This window comes from Sturnus vulgaris, chromosome 4, assembly GCF_052056855.1.
Source record: "Sturnus vulgaris isolate bStuVul1 chromosome 4, bStuVul1.hap1, whole genome shotgun sequence".
In the NCBI taxonomy this organism is placed as follows: Eukaryota; Metazoa; Chordata; class Aves; order Passeriformes; family Sturnidae; genus Sturnus; species Sturnus vulgaris.
In genome coordinates this window covers 1,720,834-1,735,558 of record NC_142246.1, presented here as the reverse complement: position 1 = coordinate 1,735,558, position 14,725 = coordinate 1,720,834, and the positions used below count along the sequence as shown (strand labels likewise).

The 14,725-nt window shown below is 65.3% G+C and overlaps 2 protein-coding genes across 4 annotated transcripts; both read right to left on the bottom strand.

Moving 5' to 3' along the window:
• Nucleotides 1-318: 318 nt before the first annotated feature.
• NAT8 (N-acetyltransferase 8 (putative)) lies at nt 319-2,822 on the bottom strand. 3 transcript variants are annotated; one of them, XM_014876170.2, is made up of 2 exons: nt 2,413-2,822; nt 319-1,421 (listed from the first exon to the last, which is right to left on the bottom strand). In XM_014876170.2, the coding sequence occupies exon 2, from the start codon at nt 1,410-1,412 to the stop codon at nt 753-755; it is 660 nt and encodes a 219-aa protein (XP_014731656.1). In that variant the 5' UTR covers nt 1,413-1,421; nt 2,413-2,822; the 3' UTR covers nt 319-752. The 3 variants fall into 3 exon arrangements, with proteins under 3 accessions (XP_014731656.1, XP_014731657.1, XP_088019036.1); XM_014876171.2 differs by lacking the exon at nt 2,413-2,822 and adding an exon at nt 2,097-2,191; XM_088162910.1 differs by lacking the exon at nt 2,413-2,822 and adding an exon at nt 1,521-2,054.
• A 1,396-nt stretch (nt 2,823-4,218) lies between these two features.
• On the bottom strand, nt 4,219-12,389 carry CPXM1 (carboxypeptidase X, M14 family member 1). The gene is made up of 14 exons (XM_014876141.2): nt 11,894-12,389; nt 11,647-11,772; nt 11,385-11,494; nt 10,615-10,754; nt 10,459-10,543; nt 9,386-9,536; nt 9,122-9,210; nt 8,869-8,992; nt 7,915-8,111; nt 7,309-7,488; nt 6,638-6,935; nt 5,871-6,010; nt 5,035-5,137; nt 4,219-4,469 (listed from the first exon to the last, which is right to left on the bottom strand). The coding sequence occupies exons 1-14, from the start codon at nt 12,387-12,389 to the stop codon at nt 4,219-4,221; spliced, it is 2,490 nt and encodes an 829-aa protein (XP_014731627.2).
• Between the last annotated feature and the right edge of the window lie 2,336 nt (nt 12,390-14,725).

Here is a 14,725-nt window from a genome sequence, read left to right as displayed (position 1 = left end):
CATCTTGAGTGAGGGCAGTAAGAAAGGGGAACCGCCGCCATCTTGGGTGAGGGCAGAGAAAAAGGGGAACCTCCGCCATCTTGGGTGAGGGCACAAGCCTTGTCCCCCAAAGTGTCGCCTGTCCCCAAAAATTTCCCCTCTCCCCCAAAATCTCCGTTGTCCCCCAGTGTGTTCCCAGTTCCCCAAGAAGCCTCTTATCCCCAAAGGTGTCCCCCAGGGTATCCCTTCTCCCCCAAAGTGTTTGCTGTTCCCCAAGCTGTCCTTTACCCCCACGGGATGTCCTCCATCCCCCAAGATGTCCCTTTGTCACACACAGTGTTCCCACAGGTCTCTCTTTATTTCCTGCTGCTGGAAATCCAGGAAGGGGTGCCGTGGCGGTGCCAGGGTTGGAGTGCTGTGGTGGAGTCCCGGAGTTGGGGTGCCAAGGCAGTGCCACATGTCCTGGGCTGGCGGTGCCATGGCAGTGCCACACATGCCAGGCTGTGGGGCCGTGGTGGTGCTTCGTGTCCTGGGATCGTGGCGGTGCTGTGTCGGTGCTGCTGTGCCAGGGGAGTGCTGGGGTGATGCCTCGTGTCCTGGGGCCGGGTTTGGGGTGCCATGACAGTGCCGTGTGTGCCAGGGTTCGGGTGCCAGGGCAGCGCCAGGCGTGCCATGGCAGTGCCTCATGTCCCGGGGTCACGATGCCGCGCTGGGGCTGGTGTGCCAGGTTTGGGGTGCCACCCATCCCAGGCCCCCTGGGCGCCGCTCGGGCCCTACTTGGTGCCATCCCCCAAATCACAGCGGTAGTGAAAGATCTGGAAGTTCAGCAAAGTGCCCAGCAGCGAGGGGTACGAGCTGCCCACCTTCCGGAATCCCTGCCCCTCGTAGAGCCGCTGCGCCACCACCTGCACCATGGAGGTGCTGAGCACCACGGTGCCAAAACCACGGGCGCGGGCAAAAGCCAGCACCTCCCGGCACAGCGCCCGTGCCAACCCACGGCCCCGGTGCTCCCGGCTCACCGACATCCTCTTCAGCTCCAGCTCGCCGCGGCCCGCGGGCACCGCCGCCACCATGCCCACCACGGTGCCGCCCTCCTCGGCCACCCAGAAGCAGCGGTCGGGTGCCCGCAGGTACGAGCCGGCCACGTCGCACAGGTCGGTGCCCAGCGCGTCGCGCACGTACTCGGTGCTGAGCGAGCGCACCAGCACCCAGAGCAGCACCAGTGCCAGCGCCACCGTGCCCAGCCCCAGCACCCAGGAGCCGGCGGCCGCCCGAGCGGCCACGAACACGGCCAGCAGCGCCAGGCGCACCCGAGCCGCCCGCAGAATGTGCCGGAAGCCGGCCGGAGCGTGCTCCAGGATGCCGCGGGCGAACAGAGCCCGCACGGCCTCGTAGTCCTGGTCCTGGTACTGCCGGATGCGGAACGACGCCATGGGGGCAACCTGCGGGGTGGGACAGAGGGGTGGTGATGTGGGTGGGGGTGGGCACGGTACAACGGATCCGTCACTGCGGTGGTGCAGGGGGGTCAGGGCAGTGCCCACCTTCACAGGGACCCCCGGGGTGTCCCCAGACTCATCTAAGGGGTGGCACAAGGGGTCAGGACGGTGCCATGGATGGAGACCCTCAGGACACCGCTAGATCCCATCCCTGGAGTGGTATGGGAGGGTCAGGGCAGTGCCATGGATGGGGAACCCCAGGATATCCCCAGATCCCATCCCTGGGGTGGTACAGGGGAGTCAAGGTAAAGCCATGGATGGGGACCCCCCGGATACCCCCAGATCCCATCTTTGGGATGGCAGATTGGGGTCAGGACAGTGCCCACCTTCACAGGGACCCCCTGGATACCCCCAGATCCCATCCTTGGGGTGGCACAAGCGGTCAGGGCAGTGCCGGTGCCGCTCCCACCCAGGAGTCCCCCAAAGCAAGGGGAGAAGAAGGTGTGGGGTCCCTTCCCCCCCTTGATGGCCCCTCAGGGGTTCACCCCCCGACCCCAGCTGGGCAGGGGGGTTTAACTGGGACACCCGGCGGGGGCAGCAGTGGCACTGGGGGGGGCACAGGGGAAGAGCAGCAGGATCTGGGGGTGCCCCCTCCCCACTCCCCGGGACCCCGGAACTCACCGGGAGCCGCTGCACGACCCGTCCCGGGCAAAGGTGGGCAGCCCCTGGGCACCGTCCTTTGCCCGCTGTGCCGTGCCGTGCCGTGCCAGAGCGGGGCAAAGGGACACGGGGGTGGGACGGGGCCAGGAGGGGACAGGAGGGACACGGGGACAGCCCCCCCGCACCCCCGGGGCCGCCCAGAGTTTGGGGGGGGGGGGAATGGGAACAACGAAGGGAAGGGGATGGGGAGTCCCCAAACTGTTCCAACCCCCGCGGGGTCCGCACGGCCTGAACCTCCCCCCCCGCCCCAAAATCCCTCCCAGCGCCCCCCCCCCACCTGCTGCTACCGGCGCTGTCGCTCCTCAAACCGGGGCCGGCGGCTCTGCAGCTCCTCGGGACAAACCGGGGGGTCCCTCACCGGGATGGGGGGAGCTCGGTCACCCCCCCAGAACCACGCCGAGGGTTTTTTTTGGGAGGGGGGTGGTTTCCCGCGACCCCCAGCCCGGCCTGTGCCGGCGGCTCCCAGCGCTGGAAGATGCCCGACGCGTTCAGCCCATTGTTCTGCGCCACTTTGGCTGGGGGGGCTCGCTCAGGTTTGGGGGGGCTCTGGTGACAGCACGGGGGGAGGGGACACCCCCACTTTGTGCCGTGTCCAGGCCGGCGGAGGCTCCGGCGAGCGCGGCGAGCGCAGGCGCCGAGCGGCGAGTGCTGCCCCTGCCGATGATGCCATAAACCGATCCCGGGAAGGTTATGGGGTCACGGGGGGGGGGGATTTGGGGGGAGCAGCATCTACGCAGGGCAGGGGGGCCCGGGCATTGGCGGGGGGACACTGCACGGGACCCCTGCCCCCCCAAATCCCGGGGATGCGGCAGTGATGGATGGCTACGGGCACAGAGGTGAAGTGGGGTGGGGGTCCAACCCCTCTCAGAGTGGGTGTCCCCACTGCAGAGACCCCCAGGGTCACCCCAAGGGGCTGGGGTGGTCATCATGGTGATGATCACCCCCCCAGCCCCATGCTGGAGCATCCCTGTGGGGCGTCATGGGGGTCCTGGTGGTTTTGGGGACCCCTCTGGGAGGAACAGCTCAGCCCAGTCCTAGATTTGGGGAGGGGGGACAGGCACGGGAGGGTCCCTTGAGCAGCCACCTGCCCCCCAGGGGGACACGGTGGCATCAGGGCTGAGCAGGGCACAGCTCCCCATCCTCACAGGAGCGCCCGGGGGTTAATGGGGGGTCACCCCAACCCCTTTTTGCGGGTTCTGATTGCTCTGACCATGGCCCCATGACCCCCGCAGCCCCCAGACCCTTCCTGGGTGTCCCCAAAGTCTCAACACCCCCCAGTGCCAACTCCCAGTGCCTTCCCCGGACCCTTCCTGTGCATCCACGGTCCCAGCACTTCCCAGACCCCCCCAGTCCTGGCACCCCCACCCTGGAGACCCCCCCCCCCCCTTGCCCTAGTGATGCCTTGTCCCCATGGGTCCCCAGAACTTCGCAGACCCCCCCCCCCCAGATCCCTCACGGCCCAGTGGCCCCCAGACCCTCACAGTGGCCCCAGCACTCTGTGACTACCCCACACTGCGGGTCCCCATTGTCCCCGTGCTCCAGGAACCCCCTCAGTGTCCCCCCAGTGTCCCCGAACCCCCCCAGTGTCCCCCCCAACCCCGCCCCCGTAGCGACACTAATGAATCTCGCGTTCTATTGGCCCCCGCCGCCGCCACACCCCGCCCCTCCCGCCGCTGCCAGCCAATAGGAGCTCAGAAATGAGGGGAGGGGGCGGAGCCATAACAGTAATTGATATCCGGCAAGGGACGTTAGGTGGGCGTGGCTTACGACAAATGACCATTTATGGTCACAGAGGGGGGCGCGGCTCGGCGCGGAAAGTCTATTGGTCATCAGGGAATGGGCGGGGCCTCACGGCCATTGATGTGCAGCCAAGGGGCGTGGCCTATGAGGGGCGTGGCCTCGCCGAGTTCCCACGCCGGGCAGGCCCGAGCCCCGTTCCGTTCCCGTTCCCATTCCCATTCCCGCTCCCGGCCCCTCCCGGTCGCAGAGTCGCAGCGGCAGCGCAGCCAAACTTTACTGGGAACCATCCCCCCCCTGCCCCCCGCGCCCCCCGGCCGAGCCCGCGGCCCCGGGGCCGCCCCGCTCACTGCCCGCGGCCGTTGGCGCGCAGGCGGCGGAGGCGCAGCCGCTGCAGCCGCAGGGCTGGGTCGGGGCCCGGGCGGGTCCTGCCGGGCCGGTGCCGGCCCCGTGCCCGCGCCAGTCGGAAGCTGCACGGGGTGGGAACGTTCTCGAAGTAGACACGGCACGGCTGCGTGGCCGCCTCGTAGCCCTCGGCCCTCGCCGTCACCTCGTACTCGCCCGGGTTCAGCAGCCGCCAGTAGTCCCCGTCCGAGGCTGCGGCGGGAAAGGGTGTCACGCTCCTGTCGCCGTCCCTGTCCCTGTTTCCATCCCTACCCCATTCCTGTCCTCGTCCCCAGCCCCAATCCCGTTCTTGTCCCATTCCTATTCCCATCCCCAGTCCCGATCCCATCCCCATTCCCAGTCTAATCTTGCTTCCATTGCCATCTGCAATCCCCAATCCCATCCCCCTTCCATCCCTGTCCCCAGCCCATTCATATCCACAATCCCATTTCTCAAATCCCATCTCATTCCTTTCCCTGTCCCCAGCCCCATCCCATTCGTATCCACAATCCCATTCCCGTCCCCACCCCCTTTCCCAGTCTAATCCTATTTCCATCCCCACCTAATCCCATTCCCAAATCCCATCTCATTCCTTTCCCTGTCCCCATTCCAATTTCCCACCCTCACTCCATTCCTGTCCTTATCCCACCTTCATTCCCAGCCCGATCCCATTTCCCCCCACCCCAAATCCCGTCCCATCCCTGTCCTTATCCCATCTCAATCCCATTTCCCTCCCCACCCCAAATCCCGTCCCACAGCCGTCCCGGTGCCCCGGTACCGGTGCGGACGTCGTGGTTGATGCCATCCACGGAGATGATGGCGTTGGGGATGCCCAGCTCGGTGTCACTGTCCCGAACCACGCCCTTGATCCCGCGGTGCACCTGGAGCCAGGGGGGTCCCAGGGGGTCGGGCGGGTGGCACAGGTGTGTCCCCCCCCCCTCCCAGTGCCACCCTCCTGTGCCCAGGTCCTCCCGGGATTGTCCCCGGTGTGTGTCCCCCAAAGGGTTATGGAGACCCCTGGGGGTTCCCTGGCCCTGCCCTGCCTGTGACCCCCCAGTGTCCCCATTGTCCCAAACAGCCCCAAATCTCCCATCCTGGACTCCTTCCTCTGTGTCCCCATTGTCTCAGCTCCTCCAGACCCCCCCAGTGTCCCCATGTCCTAAACCTCCCCAAATCCCCCATCTTGAAACCCCTTTTCTCATTGTCCCCATGATCCCAGAACCACCTGGATCTCCCCCGTTCCCCCATCACCCAAACCTCCCCAAATCTGCCAGTTTGGATCCCCCTTCCCCAGTGTCCCCATGGCCCCAGCACCACCTGGACCCCCCCAGTGTCCCCATGTCCCAACCCTCCCAAATCCCCCACCTTGAAACCCCCTTCCCCACTGTCCCCATCATCCCAGAACCACCTGGACCCTCCCCCGGTGTCCCCACGTCCCAGCCCCCCCAAATCCCCCATCCTGGACCCCTTTCCCCTCCTCCCAGCACCTCCAGACCCCCCCAGCTCCCCCATTCCCATCCCACTCCAGACCCCCCCACACTGACAGACCCAGGGTCACCCTTGATCCGTGTCCCCAACCCCCGGGTGCCACCCCGAGCCCCCCCCATGCCTGACCTGCTCCATGAAGAGCAGCAGCGACTCCCGGTTGTTCTCCCACTCCTCGGGCAGCTCGGAGGCGTGCGGGAATTTGTCACACGACAGCTCCACGGTGATCTCAAAGCAGTTAGTGTGCAGGTAGCTGAAATCATTCATACCTGCGTGGGGAAATCCTTAAAATCAGAGGGGTTTGGGAAACAAAAGACAGCAAACTGCAATTGGAGCTAAGCAGAAAGCATAAGGTTTGTCAGCAGAAAAGTTATATTAAATGTAGAAACAAGGACAAATAGAACAATGGTCTGGGTATTAACGCTTGGCTAGAATAACTCGATATTCTAAGAGATATTCTAAGATATTAGGAAGGTCTAAGCTTAATAATGGAGCTCTGTGCGTTGTATTTTAAGGCTTACAAGCAGGTTTTGTATTGGAAATAAGCAAGCATTGTTTTAAACAAAGGTACTTATAGTGGATGAAGTGCTTTCAATATGTTTTTGGTTTTGTGATCAGTCAAAAAACTTTCAAAGTGCGTTGTAAAATCACATTCTGCAGCTGCTGAGGACCTGAGCATCCTCAGCATCTTCTCCTTGTCCCAACCTTGTAATGAGACTGATGCTCGGGAGGAGAAAATAAAAACAAAGCAGCTCGGGACGCGTTCCACAGCAGCCCCACCCCGTTCGTGCTAAAACCCCTGGCTGCCACTACCAGCGTGACACAGGGGTGACACAAAGCGCCCCCCCCAAAAAAAAACACCCCAACACAAACCTCCCCAGGCCACCCCGACTCACTGCCAGCCACCGTGTGCCAGTTGGCTCCGTTGATGATGTTGCCGAAGCGCGTGAAGTCGTCGTAGTGGCAGCGCCGGCGCTCGCCGCTGGCCATGGCCAGGTTGGCGGTGGCATAGACGGTGGCCAGCCAGCGGAAGACGCCGTCGTCCGGGGTGGGGGTGAGCTCTTGGGCCTTCCAGTAGGTGCGGCTCATGTCGAAGGGGTAGGTGACCACCAGCTCGCCGCCGTGCAGGTTGGCGCTCAGCACGAACGGGTAGCGCTGCATCCACGCGATCACCGCCCGCGTCTCCGGGGCCACCTGCGCCGGGGTGGCACCCATGGCACCCGTGGGGTGGCACCCGTGCCGTGGCACCCACACTGTGGCACCAATGGCACCACCAATGGCAGCGATGGCACCCATGTGGTGGCACTCGCACCGTGGCACTGATGGCACCTGTGTGGTGTCACCTGTGCTGTGGCACTGATGGCACCCGTGTGGTGGCACCACCGATGGCACCCATGTGGTGGCACTCACACCATGGCACCGATGGCACTCATGTGGTGGCACCCACACTGTGGCACCAGTGGCACCTGTGTGGTGTCACTGGCACTGATGGCACCCAGTAGGATCGGGGGTTTTGGGGTCTCCCCATGGCACCACCCCAGTAGGATCGGGGGTTTTGGGGTCTCACCGTGGCGTTGGCGAAGGTGTAGTACTCGGGGATGGGGATGTAGTGGTTGGGGAACTCGTGGGGCACCAGGTCGTTGTCCTCGGCGTCCCACAGCGCCGTGTTCAGGTCGGCAAAGTTGTGGTTGAGATCGATGCCCTCGTACGTCCAGCGGCCCATGGCCCATCCTGCCAGCTCCGAGCCCTGCCGGGGACACCGGGATGGGCACCGGGAGGGGCACTGTGGTCACTGGGATCACTGGGATGGGCATTGGGATGGGCACCATGATGGGCACCGGGAGAGGCACTGGGATCATTGGGATGGGCACTAGGATCACTGAGATCACTGGGACGGGCACTGGCATCAATGGGACGCACACTGGGATCACTGGGATGGGTACTGGAATCACCAGGACGGGCACGGGGATCACCGGGACGGGCACTGGGATGGGCACTGTGAACACTGGGACGGGTCCCGAAATGGGATGGGCACAGGATCACTGGGACGGGTCCCGAAATGGGCACTGAGATCCCCGGGATGGGCACCGGGATGGGCACAGGATCACCGAGATGGGATGGGATGGGCTCAGGATCCCCGGGCCGGGCCCGGCGGTGCCGGTGCCAGCCGTACCAGGCTGTAGGCCGTCTCGTAGCCGTCGGGGTTCATGGAGGGCAGCAGGTGGATGCGCGTGTCCGTCACCAGCTGCACCACGCGAGGGTTTCCCCGGCGGAATTCCCGGCACAGGAATTCCATCAGGTTCAGCAGCAGCTCCCGGCCCAGCACCTCGTTCCCGTGCATCCCGGCCACGTAGCGGAACTCCGGCTCTCCTGCCGGATGGGGACACGGATGGAGGGGTCCTGGTGACTGTCCCCAACTCCCTGCACCGGTCTGGGGGTCCCTGCGTCCCCATCCTGGGTGTTCCTGTCCTAAGCATCCCTGGTCACCCTGTCCACATCCATCTGCACCAGTCTGGGGGTCCTTGTGTCCCCATCCCCATCTTGGGTGTCCCTGTGTCCTCATCCCCATCTCCCTGCACCAGTCTGGGGGTCCCGGTGTCCCCATTCCCATCCTGGCTGTCCCTGTCCCCATCCTGAGTGTCTCTGGCCACCTTATCCCCATCCATCTGCACCAGTCTGGGTGTCCCTGTGTCCCCAGCCCGGGTGTCCTTGTCCCCATCCTGCACCAGTCTGGGTGTCCCTGTCCTAAGCATCCCTGGTCACCCTGTCCCCATCTGCACCAGTCTGGGTGTCCCTGTGTCCCCATTCCCATCCTGGGTGTCCTTGTCCCCCTCTGCACCAGTCTGGGTGTCCCTGTCCCCATCCTGAGTGTCTGACCACCATGTCCCCATCCTGCACCAGCCTGGGTGTCCTCGTGTCCCCATCCCGGGCATCTCTGGTCACCCTGTCCCCATCCTGTGCCAGGCTGGGTGGCCCGGTCACCATCCCAGCCCATCCCTGGTGACTGTCCCCACCCTCCTGCACCAACCCTGGGCACCCCCGGTCACCCCTGGCCATCCCTGGACATTGTCCCCAGGCCCATCCTGCCCCACCCTGGCTGTCCCCAGCTGCCCCCTCCGCCACCCACCGACTTCGTGCGTGCCGGGGTTGTCCGAGATCTCCATCACGTAGAGGCGCAGCCCGCGGGAGCTCTCCCCGATGCTGTACACGCGGGTGATGTCGGGGCACTCCTCGCTCACCCTCTTCATCAGCTGGGAGGTGACAGGGACACGTCAGGGACAGTCCTGGGGACAACCCGAGGTGGCACAGCCTCCCGCAGTGTCCTTGGGGACACAGAGCCACCCCCAGGCCACGCCAGGGCTCCGGGAGGGGGGTGGCACCTTTCTCATCTCCTTGTAGTTGTGGTGGCGGAAATCCAGGTGAGATTCGGGCGGGGCCGGGCGGTGCCAGGTGTGGGCATCGTTGGGGTCTGCGGGGACATCGAGGGGACACCGAGGGGACACGGTCAGGGACAGCGAACAGCACAGACCGCGGCTCTGGTGGCGAGCGCCGGCGCTGGGCACTGCTGGGGCAGAGCCAGGGGACAACCAGCGGGTCCCCAGGGGGCAGGGGACACTCAGGGGGACACTCAGGGGGACACACACCGGGCACGGGACAGCCCAGGACCTCGGCCCGCAGGCAGACGGTGCCATTGGGGAACCAGCTCTGGGGGTTGATGCGCAGGAATCGCCCCACGAGGGGCGAGGGCAGCAGGTTCAGCACCGGCGTCTCGGGGTCTTTGTTCCCAGGGAACACCTGAGGGGACAGGAGGGGACAGTGGGGGGGTCAGGGGGCCGCCCGTGGGGTTCCAGGTCCCCTTCAGCAGGAGCAGACACGGTCAGGAGGGCAGAGCCAAGGTGGGGCTGCTCTGACCCCAAACGCGCGGCCCCACAGCGGGAGGGGCCCCAGGGATGGGCACGGGGAGACCCAAATCTGTTCTGGGTCAGGCAGGGGGACCCCAAAATTCACCCCTGGCACGGAGAGCCCCAAACCTGATCCTGATACAGCCCTGGCATGGGGAACCCCAAATCCATCCCTGGCACAGGGACCCCAAAATCCATTCCCGGCACAGGGACCCCGCACCCTCCCCCGCTCCAGGCTGCCGTGCCCGCCCCCGGTGCCAGGCGTGTCCCCAGCCCGTGCCAGGGGGGCTGGCAGGTGCCCAGCGGGGACAAGCAGCCTTTGTGCGGGGGGAAGCGCTGGAGGGTGCCCAGTGTGGCCAGGCCAAGGCCAACAGAGCCCGGGCACGGTGCCAGCTGGCACGGGCACCCCGGGATGGGCAACCAGGACGGGCACCCCCCTCGGTGTGGGTACCCCAGTGTGGTTAATGCCCTTTACCAGTGTGGTTATCCCACCTGGCACAGCTGACCCCAGCACAATTAACCCCCAGGATAATTAACCCTGGCTTAATTAAACCCCCTGGCATGGTTATCCCACCCCATACAGTTAACCCCCAGCACAATTAACCCTGTCCTAATTAACCCCCCTCATTTTAACCCCCCCCGGCACAATTAACCCCCCGTGCATAATTAACTCCCCACCCCTCTTACCCCGCCCCGTGCCACCATCACCCCCCAGCCGACCACCGCCCCCCCAGCACTGTCACCCCCCCAATGTCCCCATCCTGTCCGGAGGTGCCACCGCCGTGTCCCCCGTGCCACCCCCGCTGGGCACCCACCGCCTCCTCGGTGCCATTGCGGCTCGGCAGCCACGCGTGCGAGTCATTGCTGACCTGCACCTTGTAGGACGTCACCCAGTCGTACCTGCGGGGCACAGAGAGGGGTCAGGGTGTCCCCGGTGCTGTCCCCACCCCAAATCCCCTTTGTCCCCTCACGTCCAGATGGAGTTGAGGCCCTGGGTGACCACGCCGGTGAAGCGGGTGAGGCGCCGGGCGTCCACCTGCAGCCACTGCTCCGTGTCCTCGTGTCCCGCACACCAGCCCCCGTCATAGAAGTCACCGTCGTAGAGCCCTGACTGCGGGGAGGGGAGGGGACACGCACAGCGACACGTCCCCGCTGTCCCCGAGCCCGGGGTGGTGGCACCGGCACGGCGGTGGCCACATGGGAGGGAGGGGACCGGGCTGGAGAGCGCAGGGACATTTGGGTGCCGTGGAGGTGCCATGGACTGGCCATGAATTGTCACAAACGTGCCATGACCGTGCCACGAACTTGCCACGAATTGTCACACACGTGCCATGAAGGTGCCACGGACTCGCCACAAACGTGCCACACCTGTCCTGAGTTTGACACACTCACACGCCGCATATCAGGTAGGTGACATTCAAACACCTCCCCTCCCCAACCTGGCACACTCCTGGCACACCTTGGCACACCTCAGCACACTCCTGGAATGCTCCTGGCATACTCCTGGCATATACCTGGCACACACCTGGCACACCCTAGCACACTCCTGGCACAACCAGGCACACCTTAGCACATTCCTTGCAGACTTTGGCACACTCTGACACACCTTGGCACACTCCTGTCACACCTTAGCAGACTGCTGGCACACTCCTGGCATACCTTGGCGCACACCTGGCACACTCTGTCACACCCTGCCACACTCCTGGCCCACCCTGGCACCCCCTGGCACAGGTGGCAGTACCTGGATGTTGAGGCGGCCGCGGTGCGCTCCCAGCCCGTGCCGTTTGTGGCTGGACGCCTGGAGCTGCGAGTCCAGCACCCGCAGGGACTCCAGCCCCAGCGGGGGGCACGCTGGGGACACAGCGGGCACCGGGGTCACACAGGGACCCCCGGGGCTGTCCCCACGGGCCTGTGCCATGGGGACACCCCCAGGTGCCCCGAGGACACGGCCAGGTCCCTGTGCAGGTGACAACGCCCGGGCCACCCGCACCCACAGCACGTACGGGGCTCCTGCGGAGCGGCCGGAGCCTCCGGCTTCTTCCTCAGCACCTTCTTCTTCCTCAGCACCTTCTTCCTCACCACCTTCTTCTTCCTCAGCACCGCCCTCGTGGTCACCTGGGGCGCTGGGGCTGCGAGGGGACACGGGGGGTGCCAGGGCAGGGGGGCTGGCAACACCTCCAGCCCCTGGCACCCCAACACCCCCCACGGAACCCCCCCTTTACACACCCCCCGAGCCCCCCCAGCTCCTACCTGTGACCGCGGGGTCCCTGTCCCGGGAGGGGCCGGGGCTGGGGGGGGTCCCGCTGCCCTTCGGGGGTCCCGTGGTGCTGCCCCTCGAGGGGGTGGCCGTGGTGCCCTTCGGGGTGGGCACCCCGCTGGTTTTGGGGGGTCCCGGCGTGGTGCCCTTCGAGGGGGGCGTCTCGCTGCCTTTCGGGGGCCCCCTTGCGATGGCTTTCGTTGGGGACACCCCGCTGGTTTTGGGGAGTCCCATCGTGGTGCCCTTTGTGGGGGACACCCCGCTGTTTTTGGGGAGTCCCGGCGTGGTTCCCTTCGGGGAGGGCACCCCGCTGGTTTTGGGGGGTCCCGGCGTGGTTCCCTTTGTGGGGGACACCCCGCTGTTTTTGGGGGCCCCTCTGGCCGTGCCCAGCCCCGTGGCTCGGTGCGGAGCGGCGCGGGCGGGGGGCGGCGAGGGGCTCAGCAGGAGCAGCAGCAGCAGCAGCAGAGGGGCGAGGGGCAACCCCGGCATGGCCGCGGCCCCGCCGGTCCCTGCCCGCTCCTGCCGGTCCCTGCCGGTCCTGCTCCGGTCCCGGCCCCTCCCCGGCCCCCGCCCGCTTCCTGCCCGGGACCCCCGCCCGCCTCCTGCCCGCCCCCCGCCCGGGACCCCCGGCCGTGCCCCGCCCCGTTAACCGGCGCCGTTCCGCTCCCCTGGAACGGGGGACAGCGGGACCCGCCCGCTCACCCCGCGCTGTGTCCCCGCTGTGCCATCACCGTGTCCCGCTGTCCCCTCGCTGTGTCCCCGCTGTCCCCTCGCCACGCCGGGGGTCTGCGGGGGCTCCTCCTGCCGCAGCGGCCGCGCCGCCGGCCGAGCCCGGGGACCCGGGAGGTCCCGGAGCCGCCGGTGCGGGCGGAGCGGGACCGAACCGGGCGGCGAGGGGCGGCCCCGGCCCCGACACCTCGGGGGTGCCCCGGGTGGGGCTCGGGGTGCGGCTCTGGGTGCTGGGGAAGGGGTGCGGGTCCTGCCTCTCCCCCACCCTGCGCGGGGTCTCAAACACGCCCCGAAAAAACTTTCCCAGCTTGACTTTCCTTTCTTTTATTGGGATTTCCTGCAGGGCGGCGGAGCTGCCGCCGGTGCCGTCCCTGTCCCTTGTCCCCATCCCTGTCCCTTGTCCTCATCCCTGTCCCTTGTCCCCATCCCTGGTCCCTCTGGCGGTGTCCCCGAGCGCTGCCCGGCTGAGGAAGGACAGGGATGTCCATTCCAGGGATGGCTTTGTGGCACTGCTGCGGGATCCTCGGGATCTGCATCCCCCGGGGATGCTCCTCGGCCACCCCAGGGGACAGCGCGGCTGGCACAGGGGACGGAGCGTTCATTCCCTGCCCGGTTCCAAGGGAAGGATTTTGTTCCTGCCTTCTGCCTCAGCCCCACGTGACGGCACTTTCGAGGTTTGCAGAATTCCCGGCCCAGCTCCTGGCGCCGTTCCCGGCTCCAAGGCGCGCACACACGGCCCCGATTCGCTGTGCTGGCTCAGCACTTCCCGGGATGTCAGGAATTTCCTGGTGCAGCGCCGGCTGCTGCCAGATCCCGCCTGGAGATGCCTTTAAAGGCGCCGTGGCTTTTCCCGGCAGGAATCCTAATGGGAAGCTGCTGTGGTTCCCCACACCCCACAGGCGGAGCGGGGTCAAACTCCCCGAGCCCTGCCGGGACAGTCCCCTCCAGGGTCGGGTCACTGTCCCCATGTCCCTGCTCTCCTTCCCGCAGGGAATCTCTGCCAGCCCGTGCTCCAGTCTGGGATTTCTCCTCCTCCCGCTCTCTCCAACCCCCCTCTGCACACCCCTGGTGTCGTGTGGGGCCGGGGCTGCAGCTCCAGAAGGTTCCAGAAGGTTCCAGAGGGTGCCGTGGTTGTTGGGGTGCTGGGATGTCCCGTTGTGACACAGGAGCCGTGCCCTGATCCCAGTATGATCCCAAAAGGTTCAGGTCCGTTGTCAGGAGAGCCCCTCCTTCAGGGGCAGCAGCTCCTGGATCCTCCTGGAAAAGCCAAATCCCAACTCCTGGCCGGCCCAGGAAGGACAGGGCAAGTTGGCCATAAAGCAGGAAAAGTGGGAATTCTGTGGTCCCCGAGGGATGTGGCAAGGGGGACACGACCGAGATCCACAGGGATCCCGAGGGCACACACAGAGATCCCAAGGGAAGAGCCAGGGCCAAGGGCACGGATACAAAAATCTGTCCCAATGGTTGGAGTTAATCGCCCGAGAGATGTCCCATGTGGAAAAACTCATCAACCAAGAGCTGTGCCAGGAGAAAGCCAGGAGGGACCAGGAGCTGTGCCAGGGGCAAGGCAAGGGACACGAGGATCTGTCCCAACGGGAAGAATTCATCAACCAGGAGCAGAGCCAAGGGGAAGCCAACGGATCCCAAGAGCGGTGCCAAGGGAATGTCAATGGATACAAAACTCTGTCCCAATGGGAAGACTTAATCCACCAGGAGATGTCCCAAATGGAAGAATTCATCAACCAAGAGATGTCCCACGTGGAAGAGTTGATCAGCCAAGATCCATTCCAAGGAAAAGCCAAGGGACACCAAGAGCGGTGCCAAGGGAACATCCATGGATACAAAACTCTGTCCCAATGGGAAGACTCAATCCACCAGGAGATGTCCCAAATGGAAGAATTCATCAACCATGAGCTGTCCCAAATGGAAAAATCCATCAACCACAAGATGTCTCGAATGGAAGAACTCATCAACCACAGTATGTCCCAAATGGAAGAATCCATCAACCATGAGCTGTCCCAAATGGAAAATTCCACTGACCAAGATCCGTGCCAAGGGGACACCGAGGGACACCCAGAGCGGTGTCACGGGAATGT